Source organism: Camelus ferus, chromosome 34 (assembly GCF_009834535.1).
Source record: "Camelus ferus isolate YT-003-E chromosome 34, BCGSAC_Cfer_1.0, whole genome shotgun sequence".
NCBI lineage: Eukaryota > Metazoa > Chordata > Mammalia > Artiodactyla > Camelidae > Camelus > Camelus ferus.
Genome location: NC_045729.1, coordinates 5659657 through 5679861, shown reverse-complemented (window position 1 = coordinate 5679861; position 20205 = coordinate 5659657). Strand labels below are relative to the sequence as shown.

At 36.2% G+C, this 20205-nt stretch overlaps 1 protein-coding gene across 7 annotated transcripts in view; it reads right to left on the bottom strand.

Annotated features, from left to right (window-relative positions):
• The window catches only part of CASC1 (cancer susceptibility 1), a 58824-nt gene that overhangs the window by 20650 nt on the left and 17969 nt on the right, over window positions 1-20205 (bottom strand). For 5 of the 7 annotated variants that reach the window (XM_032473461.1, XM_032473460.1, XM_032473463.1 and 2 more), the window contains 3 exons: window positions 19242-19388; window positions 16375-16478; window positions 14395-14707 (listed from right to left, as the gene is read on the bottom strand). In XM_032473461.1, coding sequence (XP_032329352.1) covers window positions 14395-14707; window positions 16375-16478; window positions 19242-19388 — 564 coding nt within the window. The remainder of the gene's footprint in view (window positions 1-14394; window positions 14708-16374; window positions 16479-19241; window positions 19389-20205) is intronic. The other 2 variants (XM_032473462.1, XM_032473465.1) reach the window with 1 other exon arrangement.

Genomic DNA, 20205 nt, shown 5'->3' with positions numbered 1-20205 from the left:
TCTAATAATTAAACAGGATGATAAGGACACAGTAGAGACACATCTAATTTAGCCTGAAGAAAAGGGAAGAATTTTGTGGAGGTAAAATTTAAAGCAATGGAATAAAATTTGTATTTTAAAGCAGGACAAGAAAATGTAAGCATAACATACTCCCTGCCCGTACCGGGCCGTCTCTAACGTACAGTGCGTATCTGCGGTACACGTTAACCAGACCTCCGCCAAGGTGGGACGCCTGCCACAAAGGTCAATATGTTTTGGGTTTTTTTCCCCTTTCTTCTGATGTCGGCGATGTAACTTCTTAGAAGACCAGCATTCTTTCTCGACTCTGTAAGAGGTCACGGTGATTTACTGCTCACTTGGTACGTGCTTCCCTGGATTGTGTATCTTTGGTGAACTTTATGCAAAATGTCAGTGTGTCATTTGATGGATGACCCTTTGTCTAGAAGATGTGTATGGCTGCGCCTTCGACTTCTAACAGGTGGAACAGTTCTCAGAGCTTCTGAGAGCCTGACTCCTGGGTTATAATTCTCAGTTTAACTCGCATAAAATTCTCCTTTCTCTTCTTGATGGTTAACTGAATTTCCATCGACAGAGGTAAGTCTTAAGAGACACGTGGATGTCAGGCAAAGTGGATGAGATGATGGGAGGAAGGGGATTTCATGACGACAACAGAGCAGGTGGAGTGTCACTGAGGCTTATCATGAACTTTCCCCCTTTAAAACCAAAAAAGGAAATAAACCGTTTCATATTCTATTAGGAAAGTAATGTGTGTTCTGTACTTATTTACTGGAAACTCAAATAATACAGAACTGTAAAGAGAACTTAAAAAATCACCGGTACTTTACCACCATCCTACCTTTTTCATACGCTCTCCCCCACCACCAAGGTAGCCACCATTTGGCTAAATAGCCTGCCAGTGTTTTCTACGATTTCACAAATAGGTATTTTTTTCCCTCACAAAAACAAAACCCTGCTGCAAATACAGTTTTGTATCTTGGAAAAATACCTTAACAACACATCTTAGGTATTTTTCCATATAGAAGCATTTAGGTTCTAGTCCAAGATGGCAACGTAGGAGGATCCGGAAGCCATCTCCTCCCACGGACACACTGAATCTACAGCTGCATATGCAACAGTTCTCTGAAAAAAAACCCCAAACTGGCTGAGTGACTCCTACACATTGGCAGAATGAAAAAAAGCCCACACTGAAGCGTGCAGGAGAGGCCGCAATCGCACCATGAAGCCACCCCCCGACACAACCCATGATCAGCAGGGAACTCACAAACACGAGCTTCTCCCTGAGGAATAAGGGTTTGAACCCCACGTCGGGCACCTCAACTCTTAAGACGTGCACCTGAGAAACTAGCCCCCAAAACATCTAGCTTTGAAAGCCCATCAGGCTTGGCTCCACCAGGCCCACCAGGCCCACCAGGCTATATGAACTGAGAAGCAGTTCTTACAGGGCCCCTGGGGGTGGACTCACCCCTACCAGAGGCCCAGCGCAGAGGCATCCAACTGAAAAGCAACACGACTTTCTGTGAAAGAGGCTTATTTGCTTATCTTACAGCACAGGCCTGAGGGGCAGGCATCTAACACACATCTCGGGACCTACTGAATTAGTCTCCGACAACGGAGGCCAGCAGGCACGATATCTTTGTGCTCTCTTTCTGCTTTGCTCCAGATCACCAGTACGTCCCACAAGGAAGCTTGTACCCAAGAGACACCTCTAGATCGCCTGGCTCTGGTGGCCAGCAGGGTGCACGTCCACAGGTCCCATAGGACTGAAACAAATGAAGAAAGAGTTCTTAACTGGCTACCACTCCCAGGGCACAGCAGAGGGGCAACAGACCCAGGAGCTCAGTGCTTCTGTGAATGAGGCTTTACCTTCAGAGCTGTGGCCTGAGGGGCAGGCTTCTAACTGGACACACACCTAGGGGCCCAATGTATCCTCTCCGGAGACCTCAGAAGGCAGGCACTACCTCTGTAGTCTCCCTCTGCTGTGCTCTTGATCACCAGTATTCCCAGGAGAAGCTTGTACATGTGTCTGGTACCCTGGTTTTTACGTTTGGTACCCTGTTTTTTGTGTTTGCTGCCCAGGGAATGGCCTGGTTCTGGTGGCTAGAAGAGCTTGTATTCATGAATTCAACAGGATAGGAGCAAAGTAACAAACAGTTTTAAACTGGCTATCACCTCAGGGCTCAGCTCAGAGGCAGCAGAAACTCCCAGAAGACTATCTCCCAGTCTTCCCCTGAAAGATGCATATCTGCATACTTTAAAAGCTGTTGCTTGAAGGTCTGGCTTCCAATCAGCCTGAACCCAGGTCCTGAGTGAGCTCTTCCCTTTTGGGACACTGACAGGTCTTGAACACCCTCAACTGCCGGGAGGCACTGAAAATATAGTAGACACTTGGACAATCACAAAGAATTGAGAGACAACCAAGAGCTAGGGCAACCTTGAAGGATAAATGTCATCTCCTACAGGAGGCCACTCCTTCAATACTGGGAGAGGTGGCTGATTTATCTAATGAATACAAAGAGTCAAGGAAAGTGAAGAAAAAGAGGAATGTATCCCAAACAAAAAAACAAGATAAAACTTTGGAAAAAGACCTTAATAAAACAGAGATGAATAATTTACCTGACAAAGATCTCAGAATAATGGTCCTAAATATGCTCACTGAGCCTGGGAAAAGAAATTGATTCCTTTCTGAAGGAACACATTGAGAATTTCAACAAAAATAAGATATAAGAAAGCACCAAATAGAAGGCACGGAGCTGAAGAATACAGTAACTGAATTGAAAAATACAACAGAGAGGTTCAGCAGCAGACTTGATGAAGCAGAAAAAAAGGATTGGAGAACTTGCAGACAGAGCAGTAGAACTCACCCAAGCAAAAGAAAAAAGAGTGAGAAAAAGTGAAGACAGCTTAAGAGACGTATGGAACAACACCAACATTTACATTATAAGGGTCCCAGAAGGAGAAGAGAGAGAGGAGGCAGAAAATTTATTTGAAGAAATAATGGATGAAAACTTTCCAACCTGGGGAAGAAACAGACATCCAGATCCAGAAGTCCAGAGAGTTCCAAAAAAGGTAAATTCAAAGATGCTCACACCAAGACATACTGTAATTCAAGCGTCAAAAGTTAAAAACAAGGAAGAATCTTAAAAGCAGCCAAGAGAAAAACAACATGTTACATACAAAGGAACTACCATAAAACTATAAGCATATTTTTCAGCAGAAAATTTGCAGGCCAGAAGAGAATGGCATAATACATACAACGTCCTTAAAGAAAAACAAAACAAAACAAAACAAAACAAAACAAAACAAAACAAAAATGCTCTATTCAGCAAAGCTGTCATTCAGAACTGAAGAAAAGAGTTTTCTAGACAAGCAAAAGCTAAAGGAGCTCCCCATCACTAGACTGGCCTTACAAGAAATGTTAAAGGGAATTCTTTAAGCTGAAATGAAAGGGTGCTAATTAATTACAGGAAAACATGTCAAAGTATAAATCTCACTAGTAAAGAAAAATATATAGTAAAATTCAGATTAATGTTGTAAAAATGGTAGGTTAATCACTTACAAAGCTAGCGTGAACACTAAAAGAAAAAGTAGTAAAAATAAATATAACTATAATAATTTGTTAAGAAATACACAAGATAAAAATATGTAAATTGTGACGTTGAAAACAAAATGGGGGGAAAGAGGTGGGGAGGGATAAATTGGGAGTCTGAGGTTTGCAGACATTAACCACTATATATAAAATAAACAATAAGGTCCTACTGCATAGCATAGAGAATAATATTCAATATCTTGTAAGATACAATAATGAAAAAGAATATGAAAAGGAATATATATACATGTAATTGAATTACTAAGCTATATGCCAGAAACTAACACATTGTAAATTGACTATATTTCAGTTAAAAAAATGATTAAAAAAAAGTAAAATGTGGTGGGGGGAGTAAAAATGTAAAGCTTTAGAATATGTTCAAACTTAAGTTGTTATTAACTTAAAATAGATTGTTATAAATAAGTTGATTTATGTAAGTTTCATGGTAACCACAAATCAAAAACCTATTGTAAATAAACAAAAGATAAAATAATCTAAGCATACCATAAAGAAAATCATCAAAATCACATAGAAAGACAACAAGAAAAGGAACAGAAGAATTAAAAAACCACCAAAAAACAACTACCACAATAGCAGTCAGTACATACTTAACAATAATTACCTCAAATGTAAGTGGGCTAAATATTGTCAAAAGACATAATGGTTCAATGGATAAAACACAAAACCCAGCAATGTGCTGCCTAGAAGAGACCCACTTTAAAGACACAAACAGACTGACAGTGAAAGGATGAAAAGAAATATTCTGTGCAAATAGAAACCAAAAGAAACCTGGGGCAGCTATACTTTTATCAGAAAAATTAGACTTTAAGACAAAGACAGTAGTAAAAGACAAAGAAGGTCATTACATAATGACAAAGGAGTCAATCCAATAAAAGAATATAACATTTGTAAATATTTATACACCTAACATAGAAGCAACTAATATACATGACAAATGTTAACAGACATAAAGGGAGAAATAGAAAGCAATACAATAATGGATAGATCACCTAGGCAGAACCAATAAGGAAACACTGGCCTTAAATACACATTAGACAAGATAGACTTAACAGACATATACAGAACATTCCATCCAAAAGCAACAGAATACACATACTTCTTGAGTGCACAGGGAACATTCTTCAGGATAGATCATATGTTAGGCCACAAAACAAATCTCAATAAATTTAAGAAAACTGAAATCCTATCAGGCATCTCTCTGACCACAATGGTATAAAACTAGAAATCAATTACAAGAAAAATCCAGAAAATTCACAAATAAGTAGAGATTAAACAACATGCTACTAAACACCCAATGGGTAAAAAAAAAAAAAACCAAAAGAGAAATAAAAAAAATATCTTGAGACGAACAAAAATGGAAATACAACACATCAAAACCTACAGGATAAGGCAAAAGCAGTTAGTTGTAAGACAGAATTTCACAGATAAATGACTACATCAAGAAACAAGAAATATCTCAGATAAACAATCTAACTTTATACCTCAAGAAACTAGAAAAAGAACAAATGAAGCCCCAAATTAGTAGAAGGAAGGAAATAACAAAGATCAGAGTGGGAATAAATGAAACCGAGACTGAAAAGACAATAGAGAAGATCAATAAAACTAAGAGCTGCCTTTTTGATAAGATAAAATTAACAATGCTTTAGTTAGATTTACCAAGGATAATCCTACCCTAAACCCCAACCCCAGCCCATACCTTACCCTTACCTGTACTATAAACTCTAAATTAACCAAAAAGCCATAAAATTACATATCATATAACCATATAGCTATAATAATAAACCATAAACCAAACCATAACCAGAAATTAAAATCAGAACCATAAACCATAAATTGTAACCAGAAACTGAAATCAGAAAATAACCAGAAAGAATATACCATAACTAGAAACCATATCCGTAAGTCTTCAGCCATAACCATTAACCATAATCAAAATGTAAACCATAAATTATAAACCTTATACCGTAATAAAAAATTCTAACCTTAGCCCAGCCCAGGGTCAGCTTGCATACAACCCCTAGCCCTAGCCCTCTAAACCACTAATGCCAACCCCAATTTAAACAAACCATACAAAGACATCATAAAAAGAAAACCACAGATCAACATTCCTTCTAAATACAGATATGAGTCCTTCACAACATAATAGCAATAGGAAACCAACAGCATATTAAAAAGATTATGCATCATAAGCAAGTGTCTCTACACCAGAAATTCCAGGTTGTTAACGTAGTAAATCAAGCAATGTAATCAATTATCAAGTTAAAACCAAGCAATGTAATACATGACAATTATTGCATGATCATATAACCTGATGCAGAAAAAGCTTTCAACAAACACCAGTGCAATTTCATCATATAAACACTCTAGAAAGTATGAGGAAAAGGAGATTTGTTCAATATGATACAAAGCATTAGACAAAACACACAGCAAACATCATGCTCAACGTTGAGGACTGAAAGGTTTACCCCTGAATTCAGGAACACGGCCAGGATGCTGGCTTTCACCATTGTTATGATATTCTACCAGAGCAATGAGTAAAGACGTGAAAGGCATCCACATATAAAAGGAGAAAGTAAAACCATGTCTATTCACAGACACAGATGACAGCATCTTTTATATATAACTTCCCAAAGAATCAGCACAAAATTATTTGAGCTAGTCAACTAATTCAGCAAAGTGAAAGGACAAAATATAATACACAAAAATCCATTTATTTGTAATATACTACCAATGAATAATCTCAAAAGGAATTTAAGAAGACAGTATCATTTTAAATAATGTTAACACTAATAAAATATATAGGAATCGATTTAATCAAGGTGCAAGACTTATACCCTGAAAATGATAAAATAAGGCTGAAAGAAAATCTAAATAATGTGAACACATCCCGTGGTGATGGAAAGATTTAAGATGTCAGTGGTACATAATATGATCTATAAATTCAAGTGATTCCTATGAAAATTCCCAGAGGCTTCTGGGAAGAAATACACAAGCTTATCCTAACATTCACATGAAATTTCAAGGGACCCCAAGAAACCAAAATGATCTAGGAAAAAAAAATCAAAGTTGGACTTTCACTCTTCCCAACTTCACATCTTAGTACAAAGCAACAGTGAATAAAACATTATGATACTGGTATAAACATATACATATAGATCAATTGAACTGATTAGAGAGTGGAGAAAAAAACACATCCATCTATAGTCAACTGATTTTTGACATGGAAGGACATTAAATTGAGGAAAGGATGATCTTTTCAACAGATGGTGCTAGGCAACTGGCTATGTACAGAGGGATGAAATCAGACTCTTACCTCACACTACATATAAAAATTAACTCAAAATAGGTAAAAGGCTTACTTATTCAGCCCTCCAAACCTTGTGGGTTCTACATCCACAAATTCAACCAATTGTGGATCAAAGATATTTACCCCCCAAATTCTAGAAGTTTCCAAAATGAAAAACTTGAATTTGCCTTGCTGGCAACTATTTATATAGCATTCACATTGTATTAGGTACTAAGTAGTCTAGAGATGATTTAAAATACACAGGAATATGTGTATAGGATATATGCAAATACTATGCCATTTTATATAAGGGACTTGACCATCTGCAGATTTTGGTATCCACAGGGTGGTCTTGGAACCATTCCTCCACAGATACCGATGGATGACTGTATAAACTATAGAAGAAAACACAGGGATAAATCTCCATGACCTTGGATTTAGCAATGGTTTCTTAGATCTGACACCAAGGCACAAGCAATAAAAGAAAAAATAGATAAATTGGAATTTCTCAAAATTAAAAACTTTTGGACATCAAAAGACACTATCTAGAAAGCAGAAAGACAGCCCACAGAATGCAAGAAAATAGCTGCACATTGTATGTCTGATAAGAGTCTGTTATCCAGAATATATTGAGAACTTTCACAACTTATCAACCAAAAGACAAACAAGCCAATTATTAAAGTGGACAAAGGACTTGAATAGGCCCTTCTCCAGAAGAGACATACAAATGGTCCAGAAGCACATGAAAAAATGTCATTTTGCCAGGCAAAACCCTATAAATGGTGTTGAATCCATGGGCAATATTAAGGTGACAGCCCCTGCAAAACCTTCAAAGTGTTTGGATGAGGACAGCTCTGATGATGACAAGTGCCATGTGGCTAATGGAGGGGTGTGTGAAGACTGATTTTAAATCTGTTTGACGCAAACAGATTGAGCTACTTATAATTATTTCTCATAAGGATAATGTAAGGGATGGATACACTATATAGTTTAAGGTTTAGGATTACTGTGATTCGTGGTATACCGCAGCCAAGTTTGAGCAGTCTGGCTGCAAGAACTTCCAGCCTGGCAGCAAGGGATTCTGCACGCCCTCTGGCAGAGGTGTCACTTACAGAGGGGCTGTTTTGCTATAAGTAGAAGCTATGATGCATGCTAATCATATGACAATACTGGATCAAGAGTTAGACTGTTTGGGCTCAGTATTGGATTATTAAAATGTTTAGTGAACCTAAAATACTTTGGATATATACTAGAGCAACTAGACGTCGAAGAGATCCTACAAGTGTGTAAAACAAAAAGGAAATTTCTGCATTGAGTAGTTCTGTTTGGTTTCCTCAGCAAGAAACAGTAATTAACGTTGGGACTAGTTTTGCTTCAAGTAAGATGGAGAGTAGAATCAATTCCGTGGCTGTGGAAGTTATTAGGAGTACCCATAGCATAAACAGTGATATATAGGATTCTTTTGCACTAGTGATTCTTTAGATTGGTGCAACTGTCTGGCTGAGAGTATTAATGGTAAGAATCCTGTTGTTAAGCGTTCGTAAAGGTGCTGACAGAGAGTCAGAGAAGACTGATGAAAAGTTAAGACTGTTGTCATTAAATTGGTTAAGAAGGAATAAGCTAGTAAAACTAACTAGTAAACTGAAAGTTGTGGTATCAATTCAAATTATATTGTTTGTTTATAATCACATTTGTGGTATTAATAGTTGGAATAATCATTTTTAAAATTGGAGAAGGTTGAAATTTTGCATGTAACCAATGCCATAGGTGTTTGATACTATTACTAGCAGGGACAGTCTTGTGTAGCTTCACAGGCTGTGAAAACTAGTAAGATGATTATGCAAGCTAGAGTGAAATGAGTATTTAGAATGATTAGAATGATAATATTATTTCTTTCAGACACAGTAGGGAGGATATTAAGTGGGATCAATATATTAATAGCCCATAATGGAAACTGTAAATGCTAGAATAATATTTGTGTAGACTAAAGGAACTTGATAATTATAAATTTAATCATAATTTAATGAGTCAAAATCATTTGTTTTAATTTAAACTGATTATCATATTTAGTCCACTCTAACCCCTTCCGAGTTCACTTGTAGGCTCATCTGATTGCTAGCAGTGAAATTAGGATTAGTGCTATAATGGGTATTGTTATTAGATTGTCTGGGATACTCGGGGTAGGGGCAGAAGATCTAGGGCAATTTCTAGATCAAAGAGGAGAAACGCAATGGCCACAATGAAAAACTTTGTGGAAAAAGGTAGGCATGCTGATCCTATAGTGTCAAATGTGCATTTTTAAGCACTTGATTTTTCTGTGTTTGTAGCTGGGGAAGGTAGAATTCGATAAATACAAGTAACGGGGCTAGTAATATATTCATGCTAACATAAGGTTTATTCTTTTTTGAATTGTACTGAAACCAGCTGATTGGAAGTCAACTGTACTAATTAACACTAGTGGAGACGTATGGGAATAGTTACACTACATCTATGAAGTGTCAGTATCAGGCAGCAGCTTCAAACCCAGAACGATGGTGAGATGTAAAATGAAACTTTAGGAAGCAGATGATTAGGAAAGTAGAGCCAATGATCTTGTGAAGACCACGGAAGCCTGTGGCCATGCAGAATGTTGATCTGTACACTCCATCTGAGATTGTAAGAGGTGTTTCCTAATATTCTGAGGCTTATAGTGGTGTAAACTCCTACAGAGATTGTAAGAAAAAGGGCTTGAAGTATATGCTTACGATTTCCTCCTACCAAGCTGTGTTGAACTCAGGTAATAGATACTCCAGAGGCCAGTAAGACAGAGGTCTTGAGAAGTGGTACTTCTAATGGATTTAGGGGGCGAATGCCTATTGGTTAGCAACCACCTAAATTCAGCTGTAGGGGCAAGACTTGAATGATACAAGCTCCAAAGAAGCCAGTAAAAAAGAGAATCTCTGAAATAATAGGATTATTCCATATCAAAGTTCTTTTTGAACCATTGGTATATGATGGCCTTGAAAATGTTTCATCATCATTGGTATATTGTTAAGATGTTGGTTAATAAGCTCAAGGATAATAAAAATGTTGAGTTTAAATGGAATCATATGACTAGACCAGATGTTATGAGAAGGCCTGAGAGGGCTGCTGTAAGAGGTCAGGGGCTGGGGTTTATGACAGGTATGCATGGCTTGGTGGGTCATTATGTGTTACTGTGTACATGTAGAGGCTTACTAGCAGGGTGAACACATAAGCTTGAATAAGGGCTACTGCAAAGTCAAGGGCAGTGAGCAGAAAAAGAATAACAAACGTATTGAAGGCTGTGGTAGGGTTAATGCTTACTAGGGCCAGGACTGCCCCTCTAATTAAGTAAATTAATAGGTGGCCAGCTGTGATACTAGCCATTAGCTGTATGGCTAGGGCTATTAGTCGTATAAATAAGCTAATAGTTTCAATAATTACTAGCATAGGGATAAGAGAGAGACTGGTGCCCCTTGTAGTAGAAAGTGGGCCAGAGATGCTTTTGTTTTATGGTGGAAGCCAGTAATTACAGCTTCTGCTCATAAAGAAATTGCTATTCCCAGCTATACTGAAAGTTGTGTGGTGGGTGTAAATGAATGTGGTAAGAGACTATCTTATACCATATACAAAAATTAACTCAAAATGGATTAAAGACTTGAACATAAGATCTGAAATCATAAGACTCACATAAGTGGTGAATTCCTTGACATAAGTCTTGGCAATGATTTTTTGGATTTGACACCAAAAGCAAAGGTAACAAAAGCAAAAATAAACCAGTGAGACTACATCAAATTAAAAAGCTTCTGTATAGCAGAAGAAACAATCAACAAATGAAAAGGCAACCTACCCAATGTGAGAAAACATTTGCAAATCAAGTATTTGATAAGGGGCTAATATACAAAATACATAAAGAATTCATACAATTCAATAGCCAAAAAAAAAAAATTCCAAATAAAAAACAGGCAGAAGATCTGAATAGACGTTTTTCAAAAGACGACACACAAATGGCCAACAGGCACATGAAAAGGTGCTCAACATCACTAATCATCAGGGAAATGCAAATCGAAACTGCAATGAAATATTACCTGTTAGAATAGCTATTATCACAAAGACAAGAAATAAGTGCTGGCAAGAATGGGGAAGAAAGGGAACTCTTGTGTGCTGTTGGTGGAAATGTAAATTGGTACAGTATCTACGGAAAACAGCATGCAGTGTCCTCAAAAAAATTAAAAATAAAACTACCATATGATCCAGCAGTTCCTCTTTTGGGTATTTATCTGAAGGAAACAAAAACATTAACTCAAAAAGATGGATGCACCTCCACATTCACTGCATTATTCACAATAGCCAAGACATGGAACCAACGTTAAGAGTTCATCAGCAGATGAACGGAAAAAGAAAATGTGATATATACAGACGATGGAATAATATTCAACCACAAAAAGGAGGAAATCTTACCATTTGAGACAACATGGTGGACCCTGAGGATGTTATGCGAGGTGAAGTAAGTTAGTCAGAGAAAGATAAATACCAGATGATCTCACTTTTACATAGAATCTAAAACAAAACGCAGATACAGACAACAGACTGGTGGTTGCCAGAGGTCAAGGATGAAGGTGAACAAAATGGGTGAAGGTAGCCAAAAGGTACAAACCTCCAGTTAAAAATAAGTTCTTGGGATGAATGTACAACATGGTGACCACAGCTAATAATACTGTATTTTAAATTTGAAAGTTGGTAAGAGAGATCTTAAAAGTTCTCATCACAAGAAAAGAATTGTAGCTATATGTGGTGATGAATGTTAATCAGACTTATTGTGGAGATTATTTCACAGCCTATAGAAATATCAAATCACTGTGTTGTACACCCGAAACTAATATAATGCTATATGTCATGCATATCTCAATAAAATTTTCTAATTACAAAAATCTTTATCATTTGAATGGCTACTATTTGAATATTTTATAATTTGCTTAATCTATGAACTATGTTTGCTACTATAAAAAACTTCAATGAACACTGTAGCACATTCATTTTTACTTACTTATCCTATTATTTCATAATAAATCACTAATAGGTACATTTATGTGGTGCCAAATTTCCATTCAGAAAGACTGTACAAATTTACACTTTTAACAACAGTGGGTGAAAATGCCTGCACCCTCTCATGCTCAAGCTGGTAAGAAGTGGTACAATGTCAGTTCCAATTTGATTACTTATTTGGTTATCTTTTCATATTTTTATTGGCTAGTTGCATCTCTCTTTCTCATCCATCTACTCCAATCCTTTGCCTAGTTTTATATTAGGAAATGGTCTTCTTATCAATTGTATGAGGTTTCTTTTTTTTTTCTAACTTAACTGGAGGCACTAGGGATCAAACCCATGACCTCATGCATGCTAAGCACTCGCTCTACCACTGAGCTATATACCCTTCCCCGCCCCTGTGAGTTCTTTATATTAAGATACACCATTTGTTTTCTATGTTTCAATATTTTTCTCAGTTCATTGTCTTTCAACTTTATTTACAGTGATGTTTATTTGGCTATCCAAACGTTTGAATCTTTTTTTTTTTGTGGTTTTGGTTTTGATGCACTGATTAAATAAGATCTCGTAAAAATGATAAAATAACTCCCCTACGTCTTCTTCAAATACTTTTATTATTTTATGAATTTTGATTAGTTTAGTTTGTTTTTATATTTAAACCTTTCGATTCATTTTTTTAATCTGTAGACTGAAGCATAAATGGAAATTTATTTTATTTCAAATCTTAGCCAGCTATCTCAGTGCCAATTATTATGTTAAATTCATCCATTTCCTTCTTGCTTTCTGGAATTTCTTTTATATGGAAATCATTTTATCAGATCAAGGCCAAACTTTTGGTTGGTTGTTTGTTTTGTTTTCGTTTTTTTGGTGGGGGGAGGTAATTAGGTTTATTCATGTATTTATTCTTAGAAGAGGTACTGGGGATTGAACCTAGAACCTCATGCGTGCTGGGCATGTGCTCTACCACTTAAGCTATACCCTCCCCTCAAGATCAAACATTTTTAGATACTCTCTTTATACAATAATTTTGATACCTTTTTATTTGATCTTTGTTTTCATGAATTTTCAATCATAAATCCTACCAAATTTTAAGTTTAAGGGTCTTCAGTTAGTTTTTTACTGCATATTTAAATAATGTCACATCCAGGGCTGATTTACTCATTCTTTATCCCCCCTGCCCTTAGAAATCAGTATGTCACTTCCACTCACATCTTATTAGCTAAAGCAAGTCACATGGTCACACCTAATTTCAAGGGCGTGAAGAGGGTAATCTTTCCATATGTCCAAGAAAGATAAGAAAATTAGAAATATTGATGAACTTTTGTAAAACTAGCATGTTACCTGAGAGGTAAAATGAAATTTCTTATTGTAAAAGCTACCAGATTGCTGAGAAAGCATTTAAAAGTGACTGATTTTAAAAGAAGAACAAATTAACTTTTTTCCCACCTCTAAAATATCAGCTATATACAGTTTTCTCGGTTTTCCTCCCCTATGCCTTTTAAAATTTTTCATGGTTGTAATCATACTCTAAACTCTGTTGTTTGTCTTATCCTTTTTCTATTTTGCTATAGAATCATTATAATTTTTGATGCTGGTGTAATCAAATAGAATTTCTAAATGGAATTTTTCAATTAAACATGTTCTTAGAATATCTTAATAATCCTTATTATGATTTGAAATTTGTATTCAGTTTAATTCTTAATCCTTACCTGTGTTTAAAGAAAATAAACAATAAACCAGCATACTTCATATCTTAAGTACTTGTAGGAAAACCTGGTCCTTCCTAAAATGCAAATTGTTTATGGCTAAACAAAACAGCTGCTCAATTCTGAGAAAGTATTACTAAATTCTAAAAAGAGACAATTTATTCTATCATAATAAGTAAGTAGCTTGAAAATCCTGGAAATAGAAAAAAGAGCAGAAACCAACTAATGGAATATGATTATTAAATTGCTCAAATAATATATTATTATATCTAAAGATGTCACATTTTAAGAGGAATGTAACAGTTTTTAAAATATCAATTTTAATTTTATATAATTACCTTACAACACCAAAAGCTGATAAAGTAAGAGTAACGTAAGATAACCCTTCAGTTTGTGAAAGTATTTATCACAAGTTCCCTTAAGTGAGTTTGAAGTATAATAAATACACAAAAATTAAATTGCTTCAAAGCTTTTCAGGATTGACTCTAAAATAAAAATGACCAGTTCCTGTGCTCAACTTTACGATGTTGGAGCAACAGGCTCAACTATGAATAGTGACTATAAATAGAAGGCAAGAAAAAAATTATACATTCAAAATTGAGCCACTGGCAAGAAAGTGGCTTTCACACAGTTGCTAGTTGTTAGAAAAGAAATCTTGAGATGCTTCAAGGGAATGAATTTTTCTTCATTTGTTACATGAAGAAAAATGTACATATCAAGGGTCCTACCGTTTGTCTTTCAGTATCATCTTGTTCCTCCATGACTTTTGTTTCTTCCTCATGAACTGAGTGAGGCTCATTTTCTTGTTGTTTACACTCTTCTTGGAGATTTTTGCTGATTGCTGCTTCTACACTCTTTACTTCACCTTTGACAAAGGGAGTTACTGTGGAGGTGTTTTCCTGTGATGCTGCTGGAACGGGCCTCAGCGGCGTGACGTGATCATAGTGAGTATGCAGGAGTCGCAGAGCAATGTCAGATGTTGCTAGTATCCTTGGAATTTCAAATCCAATCTGTGTCTCGGAGAATCTGACACTTCTGTACCTGTCAATTAATTTAACAAAAAGGATGAGGCTCTAGGAAATTCTAGATCTCTCGTGAAATTATATACCTAAGCAGTATTTCTCTCCACTTTGATTTCACACTAGTTCTGAGTCCCAACCCGCACTTGCTTTCTGTGCAGCATTTGAACCAGTTGCTGATGATACCCTTCTCAGAACTCTCTTAGGATCTATGACTCCATTCTCCTTTCCTCCATCTCTGGCAGCTCTTTCTGTTCCTTTCTATGGCCTCCTTCCTAACTATCCCTTAAGTGTACACGTCACTCAGCTCTCCATCCTGGGCCCTCTTTTCTTCTCCCTCTTCATATGCTCCCTGCATATTATCATTTGTATGGCTTCAATTATTATTTATATTGCCAGGAGTTTTTAGCATGAGTTTTACATTTCCTAGGGGAAGCATCCCTGAATGAACTTTAAAAGGTCCAAAAATGCCCTTACATATGGGTGAACATATGTAATCATTTAAAGTTCTTAAGAATCTATGACTTCCAAGAAGTTAAAGACTATTGATCTATATGCTACAGACTCCCCAAAATATATACCCAACTCAGATTCCTCTCAATGGCTCAGACAGTTGCACTCTGATGTCTCACAGGTACTTCAAACTCAGCAAGTGAAACACTGAACTCGTCACCCCGACCACCCCCTCGCCATCACAATCACCATCACCACAAAATTTGTTCTGCCTCCATTATTCCTTATCTTAGTAATACGACACCACCTAATTCTCTTCTTAAACCTGGGTAGTTAATATAGGGCTACTCATACTTTTACTCTTTTTAAATTATACAGATTAATTTCCTTCACTTCTATATTTAACATATTTTACAATGAAAAAGGTTATATTAATATATTGACTTCGATTAACCCACAGAGAATTCTGTAGCAAATTGAACTTTGAAAACAGTTCGTTCCTTCCTTTGACTAAATATCAAAAATAAAGTCCAGTTTTTCCCATTGTCATGTGATCAGTCTTTTCAGAGCTGGGACCAGAAACTAGGCCTCCTAACCTCTATTCTGGTCACTTCCCCCCTAAAACTCAAGGCCATACTAACTCAATTAATTTGAAATGTTTGAGATAAAGCAGCAACTGAGTGGTCATGAATTTACCATTATCTCTATCATTCCTCAGAATGGTATTACTTGTTGAAAATGAATGATTGGGGGAACAATCTCTTAAATACATAAAAAATAATAAACGTGAAAATCTTATTTTTAACAGTTCACAAAGATAAATTTTTGTTTGTTTGTTTCAGATTGCCATGTAGAAAGCACCCACCACTTCTACTTTTTGGTGGGGAGGGAGGTTAAGTGTGAAAAGAAGAGGAAAACCTGGTATTTATTCAGTGTGTATTTGTACTAGTCACCGCCCTATGACCCTTACATGTGTTAACATTTAATCCTCAGCCCAGTCCTATTAAGTGACATAATCATCACTTTACTGCTGATACACTGAAGCATAACAAGTATGCTAAGTAAGTTGCCTAACATAAATGGCAGGTCTATGAGTCAAAGCCCAGTTGGCCGACTTCCTAACATGAGATTTTGTAAGTATGCTATGCTGTAATGCGACAGGCCTCTGCCTGGTCATCCCGATGTGACCCTACTGCCTTCAGACCTCCAGTATCCACAGTATCACCCATGGAATACCTTGGATTCTTCTTGAGGTTTGCCCACACATAGAGAGTAACATTTTCATCTTGAATGACTTTTTCCATATTTCCACTGTCCAGATCTGCTAAAGTACTAGCTTGCTGCAAGAGGAAAAGAAAACTTTATAAAGATTAGAGGCCTCATAAGTTATGCCACTTAGATAAGCTATCCTATCACTTAGGTGTTGGATCCCTTCAATATTTAAAAGAGTAAGTTGGGTAAAAATGAGGTCCAATTAAAACAAAAAGTTGTTTTAAAAAATATTCGCTAAACAAAACTTATTCACTTAATTAAGTGTGCTTCCCCTTGTTCACTCAGTTTCTCTTAAGGTATCTAGGGACTGACGTTGCTCCTTTATCCCCAGGTAGCCCTTGTGGGTTACACTTAGGCTACCCTTTTCAATTTTTACATTGTCATGACTTTTCATTTGAGCTACATAATGCTTCTTTATCCTTACTCTATTAAAATGTACATTATGTTACTGCAGAAGTTAGCCTATTGCTGAACATACCAAGTTTAGAAAACAAAATATCCAGTTGATAGAATCCAGATGAATCATGTGTTTTACTAGTCCAATACCTGATATCCAACATTAAACATACAATTTAAGGATGCTCTTAAGAATTTTTTAAGACTAACATAGGTTGATGCCTATGGCTTAAGAAATTAGCTCTCTTAAAGGCTTTGAATAAGCCAGTATGTATTTGGTTCCTAGAATGTAAAAACCTAAAAGTTTCTTCTGTATAGCACAGGGAACAATATTCAATATCTTGTAATAATCTTTAATGAAAAAAATATGAAAATGAATATATGTATGTATATGCATGACTGGGACACTGTGCTGTACACCAGAAATTGACACATTGTAATGGACTATACTTCAACAGAATAAGTAAGTAAACAAATAAATAAATACTGTTACTTCCAAATTAAAAAATAAGTATTGGGGATTGAATTTATTGCTAATTTTTTAAAGAAGTGATTATTCTCCCATACTTTTTTTTTTCTGACACTAACTTTTCGAGGCATCCAGGATAGTTGCCTTGTAGAGCTGTTCCACATTGTGGATTTATCTGGTTGTTTCCTTATGGTTTAACTCGCTTGTCTATCCGCTTCATTTTTTGAACACTGGACGTTAGGTGTAGGTAGTTTTAATTACATTAAATGAACCATTTCTGGCAGGAAGGCATGGTGGGTTATGTTGAGTTCTTCAGACTGCATTGTATCAGAAGGCATACGATGCCCCACTGTTAACAACGTGGACTTGAGCACTTGGTTAAGGTGGTGACCACCCACCTTGCAAAGTATGTTTTTTTCCAGTCAGTAAGTAATCTGTGGTCTAATACTTTGGCAGTATGAGAATAATGTGTTCCTCAACTTTTCACCTAATTATTTAGGTAGACATTGATGATCTTTATCAATTATTACACTGGGAATTGAAAAATGGTGATTTTCTACCTGACCATTCCTTCCACATTTATCAGATGGCATTCCTCTGTAAAGAGCTGTTCTCCCCAACCTATCCCCCAACACCACTTTCCGCCTTCCTTTTTGGAGTATTACTGTAGACTGATGCATTTTTATTTATTCAACGTACTATCATCAATTACAGTCATTTTTCATTCTGATATTCAAATTATCCCAGTGGGAGCTTCTTTAAGCCAGTCCTGTCCCTTTGGATATGACTCCATTAGTCTTTCAGTATTTACTTGCTTTCTGGCACAAGATTACTCAACCCCATCTTTCAGTAACCCCAGCTTTCACTTCCCCTGCCCCAAACCTGAATCAGCCATTTACCCCAATTAGACCTGGTTCCTTTATATGGAATAAAAAGAAATCTCATTCTTACTGATATTTTCATTACAAATTTAACACTATGATATTCTCTCTAATCTTTTTAATATAATGTATCTTTTTTCTCTTAAAGTAAAAATCTTGATTACTAATAATTATAATACATTTCCTTACTGACTTTCTCTTACAATATAAATAAAATAGTTGCAAAATTATGAATATTACTGTTAACAATAAATTTAGTGATGATTAAGCCTTCTTTGCAGTTTTTTTCTGGTAATTAGAGCATATTCTGGGAGAGGGCATAGCTCAGTGGTAGAGTGCATGCCTAGCATACATGAGGTCCTGGTTCAATCCCCAGTACCTCCATTAAGAATAAATAAACCTAATTACCCCCCCAATAAAATTAAAAAATAAAATAATTTAAACACAGAAAAAAGAGAATATATTCTACCAAGACTATAAAGGTGACTATGTTCTAGATCAAAAGAAACCCAGAGACAAAACAGCCAAAACTAATGTGTGACCTTAGATTGTTTTCTGATTTAAAAAACAAAACAAAACAAAACAAAAACAGCTATAGAAGATACTCATGGCATGACAGGAAAAATTTAATATGGACAGGTATTTAAAAATTTAAATATGGATAGGTATTAGAATATATTATGGAATTATTACTTTTTTAGGTATAATAATGGTTCTACAATTATTTGGATATTATCATTAGTGCTAAGATATTTGGCAAAAATAGAGTAATTACCAATCATTGTAATCTTGTGTCAATTGATTCATTTAGAGTGAATACCTAATTTATTTTCATAATGGTCCCAGTAAACCTCAGCAAGTATAAGAATAAAATCCTGTACCTTAGTTATATTGATAATGTTTTATTTCTTTAAAATATTTACAGTTGTTAAATGTGGATAACGACATGTGTCTTAAATTATTCTACTGACTTTCCCATAACGTTTTAATTCTTAAAAAAAAAAAAGATACTGGATTTTAAAAACTATATAAAATTTTAACTCTTACAAAAGTTAGTAACGTGTAAAGCAAAACATCACACTTACTCTGAGAAGTATTTCTGTGGCTATGTTAAACTTAAGATGAAGGAGCTCCTGCAGTTCTAGAATTGATCCCTGGTACTGTGCTATGTTTTTGTCTTGCAAATCATATGGTGGGGTTTCCAATAAAATTAATTTCAATCTCTCAATTAACTATAAGAAAAAGTAAACATAAAAAGTAAGTTTACTATAAAAGCAATCTGATAAAGTCAAAGAAAATGCGAAATGGGGGATGTTTATCACTTTTGAATTGAGAAACACATCACCAGTAAAACATACAAAAATACTTCCCTGTATTTATTGCATTATTTAAGAGCATGGAAAAATAAAATATAGCCTCTAAAAACTCCATTATTAGAGTTCTCAACCATGTGAAACAGAGCTGTCATTAGCAAGCTAACAGATGAGGCATAGCTGGTCATGACCTAAGACTGCGGAACAACAGAATAACAATATGATTGCAACAGTGAGGGGGAGAGAGAGGAGAAAGAGGAGGAGAATTACTAACACATATCGAATGCTTACTATGTGCCAGCAACTGTTCTAAATGCTTTATGTGTTTTACGTCATTCCGTTCATTCAGCTCTGCAAATTACCACTACTACTGTTCATTGTGCCTATTTTATAGGTGAGGAAACTGAGGCAATCTGGTTCCACCAGTAAGGAGCTTGGAGGACGCCACTCCACCCTAACAAGGGAGAAGCTGAATAGACGGAAAAACCAACTCTTCTTTGACCCATAACAGAGAGGACGACACAGGGCAAATCCCCGTCCCCAAGTCTGGAGACCCACTGGTGAATTCAGGGAGTCGGTTTACCTGAGCAGAGTCAGGAGGAAAAACCACTGCGCGGGAGCCGGTGCCAGCTAGGAAAACATGAACCGCAGGAAGAGTTGCTGAAGGATCAGGGCGGAGCGCGGCGAGAGTCACCAACTTCCGGGAGGACGCAGCCCGGGGAGCGTGAGCGCCCAG